This window comes from Hipposideros armiger, unplaced genomic scaffold (assembly GCF_001890085.2).
Source record: "Hipposideros armiger isolate ML-2016 unplaced genomic scaffold, ASM189008v1 scaffold_596, whole genome shotgun sequence".
In the NCBI taxonomy this organism is placed as follows: domain Eukaryota; kingdom Metazoa; phylum Chordata; class Mammalia; order Chiroptera; family Hipposideridae; genus Hipposideros; species Hipposideros armiger.
Genome location: NW_017731946.1, coordinates 777,044 through 789,882, shown reverse-complemented (window position 1 = coordinate 789,882; position 12,839 = coordinate 777,044). Strand labels below are relative to the sequence as shown.

The 12,839-nt window shown below is 38.2% G+C and overlaps 1 protein-coding gene across 1 annotated transcript in view; it reads right to left on the bottom strand.

Annotated features, from left to right (window-relative positions):
- Positions 1 to 1,346: 1,346 nt before the first annotated feature.
- Positions 1,347 to 12,839, bottom strand: part of LOC109371872 (tyrosine-protein kinase TXK-like) — an 80,587-nt gene continuing 69,094 nt past the window's right edge. Inside the window, exons 10-14 of the mRNA XM_019624621.1 lie at positions 10,562 to 10,778; positions 9,820 to 9,884; positions 7,686 to 7,804; positions 6,073 to 6,230; positions 1,347 to 2,539 (exon numbers count right to left, since the gene is read on the bottom strand). Coding sequence (XP_019480166.1) covers positions 2,471 to 2,539; positions 6,073 to 6,230; positions 7,686 to 7,804; positions 9,820 to 9,884; positions 10,562 to 10,778 — 628 coding nt within the window. The 3' untranslated portion in view covers positions 1,347 to 2,470. The remainder of the gene's footprint in view (positions 2,540 to 6,072; positions 6,231 to 7,685; positions 7,805 to 9,819; positions 9,885 to 10,561; positions 10,779 to 12,839) is intronic.

The window sequence follows — 12,839 nt, the reverse complement described above, 5'->3', positions numbered from 1 at the left end:
TAAATAACTAATACTAAGATTGGTTATTTATTGGTACTTCCAGAAGAAGTACAACTACTTTTTAAAGAAACTTTTCTTTTGCTAGACAGAGAATGCTGAATCTCTGTCCACGGACATTCCAAATTCACACATTATCTGAGTCTCAATTACCTAGGTGATAGCTCCAGGTACTCCTGTTCCTAATTTGGTATCTCAAACTTTCCTGAAGTGTTCAAACAAATGGAATAGCGCTTGCTTACCATCACCAATGTACGCTGTTAGAAATGCCACCTGCTGCCATATGACCTCCAGGAATGACTTATCTCTGAGTATCACTCTTTTCTGCATACTCCGTCACCTGCATTGCATCTATAGTGTTGGCAGATGCTTTATACTGGTAATCAGTCCCAGCATTTCAGTGTTCGTTTGCTTTTTAATTTGGGGGGCGAGAGTGGGGACTTCTAAGTTTAATAAAACCTGAGAAAGACATCTTACTGTGTATATTGGTGCTACATCATCTACTGTTATAAGATGAACTTTCCCTCCATCTGTTTAACAGTCTCATGCCCTCTTAAACTAGACTTCCGTATCATATTACTTAAACTAAGGTCTCAATAGTAGGAGCCCTCTGTCTTCCCTCCCCATAGCAGGAGCCATGAGATAAAGCCTCAGAAACAGCACAGTCAGTATTTCAGACAAATATTTATGAAACCACCACTTAAATTATCAAGGCTTTTCTTGTGCCTGATGTTCATTATTTTAATGCACATTTACTGAGTACTATTGATATTCAAAGATATCATTCTTGGAATGGGGAAATATGATTTAAAAGTCACAACTACTGACAGGCAGCAATTTAGAATCTAATGAGAATCAGAAAACAAGTTCCCCTACAACCATGATGCAGGGCAAGATGGTATAAAAATAATAAGCTCCTGGGCCGGCCGAGTGGCGCAATGGTTAAGAACTGGCTTGGGACGCCAGAGGGCCCCGGTTCGGATCCCACATATGAGGGCGAGTGACGCTGCCCTCTAGAGCTAAGATGCTGAACAACAGCTGCCGTGAGTCGCCGGTGACGGCGTAGGCTGCAGCCCCTGTGGCAGTGGGTTGCCATGGGCTACCATGTGTAGCCAGCAGCCAGCGTGAGCGGCCCTCAAGCTGCCGTGAGTGGCCCTCAAGCTGCCGTGAGCGGCCATCCAGAAGCCGACGACTGATCTGCCTCACTCGGGAAGAGCGCAATGATGGTGCCAGCTTGGGCCGGTGAAGCAACATCCTCCACAACTAGACTGAAGAACAAAAAGACAGGAACTTGTCTGTTACCCTTCCCCCAATTCCCCAGCACTGTTCCCATCCCCCCAATTCCCCAATAAAAATCTTAAAAATAAAAAATAAAAAATAAAAATAATAGGCTCCTGTTGTTAAACCTCACGGGAATGACACTTGTGCTTTTTGCTGTACCCTTCTTCCTAAGGTACTTCCTGAGAACTCAGAATAATAAAGATCCATTTCCAATCATTCCTATAAACAGTCCATGAGACATTAAGATTTAATTGTGATTACTGGTTACTTCATCTTGAACGCAAAACCCTGGACTTCAGAAATAAAGGAGCTTGATGTAACCTGTGGTTATCTTGTTTTTGCCTCTTCTTGTTCTTGTGGAAAGACCAAATCAGGTTCTGGAAAGGCATAGGAGGTATTTTTTATGACAAAATAAGCCTTCTTAAATTGTCCCATTTCACATGCACAAAACGTGAAATCTTAGAAATGAAATTCAGCTTCTGAATTGCCTTTGACCATGGACATCACAGGAAATGGAAGCATCACCGGGATCTGTTCAAAGAACTTTGGTTATCTCCTATGACAGTGTTTAAAACTGGAGTACAAGAAACTGTCTCCAAAATAATCAGCTATGTGCAAAAGCAACTTGTTAAATAACATAGGGAAGACTATAAAAGTTCCAGAATGCTCACATTCATGTAGTTTGCAAAGGTGCCTTATCTATAAAAATCCGTATAGTTCAGAAGCAGGAGACTCTGCAGGGGAGGCTCCTTTGTTCCATGAGCTGGGAGAATATATTTTCATCTTCTATGCATGGGCCGCTGAAGTAAAGAGTGTCACTCCTCTTCAGGAGAGCAAGTCCTCAGCCCTGTAGCAGATCAGGTTTTCATGTACCTTCAGGGGCTCCCAGGGCCATTCTTGGAAACATCATCCACTGTGATGACAGCTATGGAGCATTTTTCCCATCTTTACATGAGGGACATGAAGAACGTTACAGAAAAGTAAGAGTTTAGAAGTCCCTCTCAAACACATGCAGAAAAATTGTTGTTAGAATACTTTTCAATTTTAGAAAGTTTGGAAAGCCTGTGATCTTTGTAACGTTTCCAAGAGTCAGCAACTCTAGCGGAAGATGGTCACCATCAGTGACCACAACCAGGGTTTCCTGTGGGGACTCTTTTGCAACGTGATCCTCTGGGCTGACATTCTACTCAGGTCACCAGGTTTCTGCAATCTCTGCAAGAGCCCGCAACAGCTCCGCAAACGTAGGGCGGCCTTTAGGTTTCTGGAAAAGGGAAGCAGAGGAGGTCAGCTCAGCTTAAGACTCACTCAGACACCAGCTGTGGAATTTGACAGCAGGGACCTGCATCCAGGCTGGTTCACCACAAATGGCAGAGAAAGATATCTTGGCTGACACACAAGGCATGACTGGCCGTTAAGTGAGGCATGAGGGTGAACATGTAAAAGCAGAGAGCACTGCAAAAATAAAATGACTGGAGCTGCAAACACTAGCTGCATGTAGCTATTTTAATTTAAATTAATTAAAATTAAATACATTTTAAAATTCAGTTTTCAGTCACACCAGCCACTTTTCAAGTTTTCAATGAATAGCCACATATAGTTAGCATATTGGACAGAACAGACATAGCACACGTCCACCATCACAGAAGTTCTATTGGACAGCATGGCTCCAGAGATCTATTTGGATACTTGATATGCATGAGGTAAAGGAAAAGCTGGGAGAGAGGGAGCATCTAGAGTGCCAGGCCCCCAAGTTCAGCCCCAGTTGTTTACTACACCTGATGCCCTGAAGAAAAAAGGATTTCAGTCAGAAAGCAAAAGTGACATTTTCCTGAGAGACTTTGCAGGTCCTGGAGCACAGGCTGTGTTGTCTTAAGGCTCGGCCAAAAAAATCTCTAGCCACTGAGCCAAGGATTGGAGCATTTTCCTATTTCACAGTAGGATGTAGTTTGGCTTTGGCTCCATCAGGAAGAAGAGATGACCTTGTTGGCATCTTTGAAGTCCATGGGAAATAGAACTATCCATGATAACCACAATCTCACAAAGGTCACAGGCAGCAGTGTTAGTGGGGAGAAACCACCCTTTGTGAATTAAGAACCATTAAAAAAAAAAGGAGCAGGAGAATATGTAAACGCATGTGAGACTCCTCCTTGAGACTCCAAAAATACACTGTGGAGCTCTTGTAGGGGCTGAAGTTCTGCAGGTGGTAGCGCCTATGAGACGTGTGTATTGATGCTATTGCAATCACGCTTGAAACTAGAGGTGCCTAAGTACTTGCAACTTTTAGATTACATTAAAAAGTTGTAGGCAGAAATCCACATGCAAAAAAAAATGAAACTAGACTGCTATCTGTCACTGGGTACCAAAATTGAAATGGATCAAAGATCTAAACATAACACCTGAAACAATAAACTGCATAGAAGAAAACATAGGTGCTAAACTTATGGACCTTGGGTTCAAAAAGGATTTTATGAACTTGACTTCAAAGGCAAGGGAAGTAAAAGCTAAAATAAATGAACGGTACGATATGAAACTAAAAAGCTTCTGCACAGCAAAAGAAACCATTGACAAAATAAAGAGGCAACCAACTGAATGGGAGAAGATATTTGCAAACAATGCCTCTAATAAGGGGCTAATACCAAAATATTTAAGGAACTCATACCACTCAACAGCAACAATAAAAACAAACAATCCAATTTTAAAATGGGCAGAGGACCTGAATAGACATTTCTCCAAAGAGGACATACGGATGGCCAATAGACATATGAAAAGATGCTCAACATCACTAACCATCAGAGAAATGCAAATAAAAACCACAATGAGATATCACCTCACACCAGTTAGAATGGCTATCATCAAAAAGACAAATAATAACAAGTGTTGGGGAGGCTGTGGAGAAAAAGGAACCCTCATATACCGTTGGTGGGAATGCAGATTGGTGCAGCCACCATGGAAGGCAGTGTGGAGGTTCCTCAAAAAATTAGAATAGAATTACCATATGACCCAGCAATTCCTCTCCAGGGTATATACCCAAAAAATCTGAAAACATTTATCTGCAAAGATATATGTGCTCTGATGCTCATTGCAGCTTTATTTACAGTGGCCAAGATGGAAACAACCAAAGTGTCCTTCGATAGATGATTGGATAAAGAAGATGTGGTATATATATACAATGGAATACTACCCTGCCATAAAAAAAGATGAAATACTGCTATTTGTGACAACATGGATGGATCTTGAGATTATTATGCTAAGCGAAATAAGTCAGACAGAAAAACTCGAGATTCACATGATTTCACTGATATGTGGATAGAAAACTGAAAGCAACAAAGGAACAAGACAAACAAATAAAGAAACAAAAACTCATAGACACAGACAATGGTTTAATGGTTACCAGAGAGTAAGGAGAAGGGGGTGTGGTAGATGAGGATAAAGGGGGTCAAATATATGGTGACAGAAGGAGAACTGACTGGGTGGTGAACACACAATGTGATATATACTATAGATGATGTATTACAGAATTGAACACTTGAAATCTATGTAATTTTACTAACTTTGTCATCCCAATAAATTTTAATTAAAAAAAAGTTGTAGGCAAAATTAACTTTTGCAAACAATTGAATCAACATAACCAAAACATTGTTTTAATCCATATTCCATTGTAATTTTAGACTGACGTCATTTACTTGTTCCTCTCATCAGCATCCAATTGCCCCTGCTCTTTCTCTGTCTCCTCGCCGCAGATATATAAAATCTCAGTAAGTATTTTATTGTATGAACATGTACATGTATATTGCTTCATATACATATATATTCCTGAACTATTTACATTGTTAATGCAAAGATGCTGTTAAGACAGCTGTTTTCTTATGTCTTTCAAAATTCTTTGCAGAGCAGTTAATCATACATAAAATATTTTCATACACCAGGTATCTTTATAAAATTAATACTGCTCTAGAATGTGAACAACCACATCACTCTTGAAATATTAAATCTTTCAGCTTTGGTGGATTGGGGGAAGCAAGTGATTTCTTTATTAGCCAGGAGGAAACTCCTCACCCAGCTGTGTTTTTTTCTAGGATGAAACTGTCAGCTGGAAAGAGAGGAGCTGTCAAAATCACAGGGCAGTCTTATTTGAAGGGGAGGGGTATGTTGAATCAGTGCCTAGAAAAGACAGAGGTGAGCCATAAACCCTTCTGGTTTTATTTTTAAGCTAGGCATTTGAAGAAAAAGAGAAATTTCACTCCCAAGAGATAATTTCCTGAGTATAAGTTCCTGGCACACTTTCTGCCTTCATTCCTATTCTGGTTAATCTCTCCATCAGGAGTCTTGAGTGCCACAGGAGAGAGAGAAACCCATTCGTTTTAGCCTTGGAAAAGCAAGACAGATTAGAGTGAAGTAAATAAAAACACCATCCTTCCCTTTCAATGTGGAAGTTTAACAAAGCTGATTCTACCCTTAGTTTCCACCCACCAGTTCTTAAGAGGAGTAAAACATCTAGTCACTGAGGCTTGACTAACAATAAGAGTTTCTGCAGGAACCAAACTCAGAAAGATAAGGCTTAGAAAATGACCTGAATTCCTCAGATGAAAGGCCATTGTTAAAAACAAAATGGATTAATGATTCTGTAGTGAGGTTTTCAGATAGAAATAGTACTTCTGGCTCCCAGAGATCATTACCAAGAAACAGACACCTTTTTTTTTGCCATGATGGAATCCTGGGATACAGTTTGTGATAACAGGTCAGCTCTCAGAAGGTGAGACTGCCAGCCTTTGCAGGGAAGTAAGGGACACTCACCTCATGCCAGCAGTTGTACATGATTTCATATATGGACATTGGTGCCAGTTGAGGGCGGTACAGCCTGAAGCCTTTAGAAATGGATTCCACAACTTGCAAATTTGACTTATTTTCAAAAGGCATTTTCCCTTCTGTAAAAACCTCCCACATCAAAACTCCTGCCAATAAAATGCATGAAAACCAGAGGTTAGAGAGAAATCGTTAATTGGAATGGGAAGAACTGTTTCAAACTACAAGGCATTAGTTTCTTCCTTCAGCCTTTAAGTTATAATCATCCAGAATGAGAGCAGGAAGCAGACCATGTGCATTTTAATTTTTGAACAGGCCTATAATCAGTAAATATTCTAAGTGAAAACAATGCCTTCCCTTTTCCAATGGTCTTGACTATCTCCCTGTTGGAAGAAAATGCTGCCAGCATTTTTGTTTTGAAGTATGCTCATGTCCCCACACCCTGAAATCAATAAACCTTTTTGCCATTCCACAGAAAATGGTGGAATTGTGTGAGGCTCAGCTGTCCACTAAGACCAACAGTTTACCAGCCAGTAGATGGCATGGGTTCCCCTCTCCCCAATGTGAGACTACTAGTTGGAGCCCCAGAATATCTAGCAAGGGCTTTGTATAGAAGTAGGTGTCCAGTAATCATTGATTGATTAATTGATTCGTGAAAGTTCTTCAAGGCTCCCAATTTGACTTCATTTAATTATTCATTTATTCTACAAATATATATTGGGTGTTGATTAGAGACCAGGCCTATGCTAGAGCCAGAGGATTCTTAAAAATGAGACCAGTCCATGTGCTCAAAAGCTCACTGTCCAGTGGGGAAGAAGGACAAGTGGTCAGAGAAAACTTAAGAAGCTCTCATCGTTCTGCAGCCACGTGATGCGCTCCGTGTTGCTATCCATTGCTCTCCAGTAGAGACTAAAATGTCACCTTCCCAGACTAACACATGTCAATGACACAAGCCTAACCTTATTGGGGACAATAAAATGCACACCCTTCTGAGGGTGCAGCTGTCTCTCCAAACCCAAGGGGCCTCCAGGAAGGACTGGGTGAAAGAGAATAGATTATCACACATTTGTTGCCACTTTTTGAGAATCAATTAGAAGAACAAATTCCATTAGACACGGGTCTATAGGGGCGTCTTTCTCCATGAAGAAACATCACCCAATATAAATATCAATTGACAGATCCCAAGGAGGCCTATGTCTAAATTCCACAAAATGTAAAGGTAATGAGTAGATTAGGTGACATTGCTTAGTAGTTAGACAATGAAGTTTATTAATTACACTCAAAATTCAATAACACCGTAAGGTCAGTCTCTGTGGTATGGAAAAGTTGGCTGAGTTTGTTCTCTAGATCAGTAGACTCTTTGTTACGGTTTTATAGCAAGTGCTCAATGGGAAAGAAAAAGATCCAAAAGGCAGACTTAGTAAGAAGGTGTATGACAGCAGTTGCCAAAGAAAGTTTGGATGTGTTTAGAATACCAAAGATAGAAGCACAGTTATAAGAAGACTTTTTAAAAATGCTACATCATATTAAAAAATCAAAGTAAAAAAGATATTGGCCTATTTTATGAAATCAAGTTCCATCAAATGAACATCAAATTCACTCACCAAATGACCAGACATCTGATTTGCTGCTGTACTTGTTGAAATGGAAAACTTCTGGAGGGGACCACTTGATTGGGAACTTGGCCCCAGAAGAACTGATATATTCATCATCCAAAACGTACCTGAGGTCATCATATTCAGAGCACATTGCATTAATTCCTTCCAAGTTCTGTGTACTTCAAATCCTTTTCGTTAACTCAGTTTTAAAAGACAGTCAGTTATTCCGGAAAGGTTCTATATACCTTCTCTTTTTTGTTGTCAAAGTAGGAAGGTAGCCCTTATAGTGTTTCTTCTCCAAGCCAAGCCTCAATTGTGTTTATTTTATTTGGGCCTCAGAAAACGATAGCAATTCTTCAGTCTAAGACATACCCTACTGATTACGTTAGTTATGATAAATTCTAGATTCTGTAAAAAAGCATGCTGTACAGCCTAACAGCCAAGGTTATAAAAAGGAACTAAAAGATAAACATATAATGGAAAAGAAGAAATTCAAAATGAGATGCCTTATTTTTCTTTCTTTTTGCATATTTTGTAGGCAGAGAAGGGAGGAAATACTTGAAAATAATACATTTGATGTGAAAAATCTCTAATGCATTAAAATGACCCTATATGGAAAGAAATCAGTAGTAACTACCATCTCCTTAAAAAAAAATAACAACAACAACAAATTAAAGCCTTTCTCTTTTTTTGAGAATTGGATGCAGAGATGTATATATCCAAGTGTGTGCCATCTGAAGAGAAAATAGCTAACTTGTGCTCTGTAGCCCCTTGAGTATGGAGTATAGTATTTTTAAATTATTTCTTAATGCTTCCCCACACGTCTACTTTTCTTCACAGGCCCTACCTCACCTCATCTTTCTGTTCTCTTTATTGAGCCAGAGGGCATTCTACTAGGGGAAAGATCAAATTAGAGAAAACAAAAGGGAAAGAGTCATTTTCACAGTTTTTGAGTTTCAAAAGTCTAGGCTTTCCAGAGAATGACAAGGATGGAGTTATTAACAAAATATTTGGAAGAATGGCTCTGGAATAAAAGTGAGATCTCCTCACCACCACCACCATCCATCCATCCCTCTAGAAAAAAACATCGCTTAAGCTGGGAAGTGAGGGAAATGGAAGGGAAAGGGAAGGAGTGTTAGGCATTAGTGGGTGGCTGAGGTAGGGTCTTGACCCTGCAGCCTACTGGAGCTGCCCCAGTCACTCAGCAAGAAAAGAAGCCCCACTTCCCCACAACAGGTTGATGGGATTCAAGAGCAAAACAGAACCTGTGCCCTCTTTCCCAGCTAGAAGCCCAGGAAAAGCAGAAAGATTGCAGAAAACAAAAAGCTGTGGATGTGCCCATGTAAATGGGGCTTAGACCACCCCCATTGAGTTTTCTAATCATAGAGAATGCCAAGTAGGAAAGAATTTTGTAGATACAAATTTTGATTGAGTCAGTGGCCACCTGTGTGGCTAGCCAGCCAAGGACAAAATGGGAATATGGTGGCTGCAAGGATGCCAGCATCAATGGATAACAACAAGGACCAGACAGGCCTTCTCCCTCCCAGTACTGTGGCACCACAAAACACACAGAACTTGGATTTTGACCCTGAAGAGAGTCAGGGAGAAACTCTCAATTGACTCGGATTAAATTTCTAACAACCTGAAAGAAAGGGGACTTGAAATATAAACTGCATGGAGTTAAAAAAAATTAAGTTAGATTTTTAGTTTTCCACTTTTGAGTTGTAGACTCCAAGTCAACTGCTACACTTGATAATAGAAATGCATGATGATGACACAGAAAAATCAGAGCTGAACAAATTTATCCTTTTTTCTTTCAGAAATATACATAAATCAGAAAAGCTTTTTTCTTAGTCATACACATAATGAGTAGACTGAGCAATTATGTTTAACTTGAAGATATCCCACAGTTTTATTAATAATGATCTGAAAGAAGATCAGAATAGCCCACAGTATCCGTTTACCTCACAGATAAAACTGGTGCATGTCCTAAAATTCAAAGTGGGTCAGCAGGCCCTATAACCACATTAACACATTAACAGAGAAAAAAGCAAAGCCAGTAACATCTTTCAGCTTGTCAGTAGACAAATGTAACACTCCCTTTCATGAGTAAACAACAACAACAAAATATATCATGTACCTTGTCATTCCAAAATCCGAAATTTTTACTATACTTGTAGAACTGACCAAACAATTCCTTGCCGCCTATAGAAAGAAGGAAAGAACAGAAGTTTGAATACAAGTTTTTCTTTCAAGAGTAACGCTCCTTTTCCGCAGTTTATTTGGGCTCCCACACTACTTCTCTGTATGAGTAGCCATGTTACTTTTATGGTGACACCTGTCAATGATATATCTGATTCAATATATCTGCCCTCACATGGTGGCTTTTAAAGATTCTTCAAAGAAATTACAACAACAACAAAAAGAAATTGTAACGTTTTTCCTTTTTAAGATTTTAATCTTTCTCAAAAAGTATTCTTGATAAATATAAAGATTAACTCAATTTTAATGAGGATTAAGAGATGATAAACTAAATCTTGACATAAAAATAATGTGTATTAACTTATAGTAAAGAAAAAGAAGGCGAACCCAATATACATGACAAATAGGGATAATCATTATATATCTTTGAGATCTATAATTGCTAATAACAGTTAAGAAATTGTATTTTAAAACTTACATCTCATTGAATATAATTATTTACGATATTTTCACATTTCTTTAAATTACCACAGTGAACTAAATGTAGTACTATGTAATAATGCAGAGATGATCTATTTGATGCTTTAACAATCCATTTTCAGTCAACCTAGTCAAGAAAATTCTTGATTTCATTAGTTCATGTAGGTCAATGGTTTCATAGAATTTTTCTCCGTACTTACTAAATCCCTATGAATAAAGCAGTTTCTCTCCAGATACTCCATTCCTTCACATATGTCCTGGCACACGCTCAGCAGCATTTCCTTCCTAAGCTTTCCTTTTCTCTCTCTGAGATAGTTAAGCAGGCAGCCATTTTCCATAAACTCCGTCACAATGTAAAGGGGCTTCCGCTGTATACATACTCCATAAAGCTGAACTAGCCTTGAATGAGATAATTTCCTGTTGAAGAAAAACACACTAGTCAGCAGAACCGTTTTTGCACTTTAAAGGGTTTGGACTCAACAGGTAATTATTTACTATCTATATAATTTTCATCAAGATCCGATAAAAATTAACCCAACCACAGAGAAATTGGAGCAGTTTCCTTTCCCCTTTATGCGCTGAGAAAATAGGATTAAGAGCTTCAGCAAAACTGCCTAAATTGTTGTAGATACAAAAGATTACATGCCCCATATTCTGTTTTTTTCTACTTTCCATTTTGTAAGTCTTTTGCTTCCTCATTACCCCTACTCCTTGCCCAGGTCTTGTGATGTTCCTGTTCCTTGAGTTTCAACCTTCCTAACTGTAGCTGCTCAGACAAAATTCTGGACAGACAGAAGGGAAGAAAGAGTGATTGATGCATATAAAAAAGAAAATTAAATAATAAAAATTGCTTAAATTATATTTAAATAATAAGGTCTAGGAGTCCAACTAATGACTTTTATTATCAATATTAACTACCCCTGGAGAAAACTCTTAGGGAAGAGGAGGCAAGAAAATAGGGGTGTTCTCAGTTTTTAATTTATTCATTTCTGTGTAATATGAAATTTACAAGGTTAAAGCTTTTTAAAATCTAACATGTTTTAAAAGATATGGTGATGCAGAAATAATGAATAAAATGAAATAAAATGAGACAGTAAAAAATTCCTTAGAGAAATTAAAATTATTTATACATGTTTCATATAATTATAAATATAATTTGTTCATATATCTCAATATAATGCACTGCTACTAATATGCTACATCCAGAGACACAAACCCACAGTTCAACAACTAAAATGAAGAACCTCTTAAAGGCAATGCAGTATTAAAATAATTTAAAGAAAATGTAATACTCCTAATCAAAAGAGATGAGTTCAAGATGTTGTTTTATCTCCTATTGGCTGCCTGACCAGGGGCAACTTATTTAAACTTTCCAAACCTCTGTTTTTTTCTCATATGAAATGGGAATAATAAAACCCGTCCTTCTCTCTTCCAGTGAACATTAAATGAGATCATATATGTGAATATATTATAAAAACTATAAAAATCTAAAGATAACATTTTTAAATTTAATAGGATTTTATGGGCTGAAGTTGTCTAAGAGGGGAAATCTGGTTTTATTTCATTCTTCTATTTCATGTTTAGCAGATGCTCTGGAAACCCCATGAGTACAGGCCCCCCAATTTAGGCTAATCTCGAAATACAGTGACTAAGAGCACAGTAGAGATTTGAAGTTGTTTCTACTGCACTGGAAGAGCTGCACAAGCTGACAACAATTTTAATTAACAGTTATGGCAACTACTATAAGATCCAGCATATAGTATTATGTTGCCCAGTAAATATTTGTGGATTATTACATGAGTTAAGATTGTAGGCTTTATGCCCAAACAGTTCACACTTCTGATTTCAATTAGAAATTCTACCAGTGTTTTGTTCTAGGACTGTGGGCAAATTAGGTAAGTTTGCAAAGTTTCCTTTTTCTCATCTATAAAATTGGGGTCTTAATAAAACCCGCTTCATCAAATTATGGTGAGGATTCATCAACTCATTCAATAATCCACACATAGGTTTTGAACACCAACTATGTGCTAGTCATCATTTTAGGCACTCACCAGGTTGTAGAAGGGAGATAAATAAGCCCCTATTATTATGGAGCTTACATTCTAGTGGAGGAGAAACAAAACAAATACACATGAAGCTTTGGAGGCGTGACAAGTGCTTTGATGGAACTAACACACAGGACATACAATAGAAAGCATTTGGAGGTGGCTATGTCAATTAAATAGGGGAGATGTCCTGGAGATGACATTTAAACTACACACAAAAAGGAGGTAATATGTATATTGCTAATATAATATGTATATACATAATATAATATGCGTATAACCAAGCTGTATCTGCTTGGCAGATACAGCTCAATGTGTGTCCGCTGTTTAATTTTTTAAAGCTGAATGTATTTACATTCCACAGTTAAAAGTTAAAAGGGAACTTCTCCAGCCCCACCTTCAAAAAATCAACTATGTTCAAACCCAAAAACAC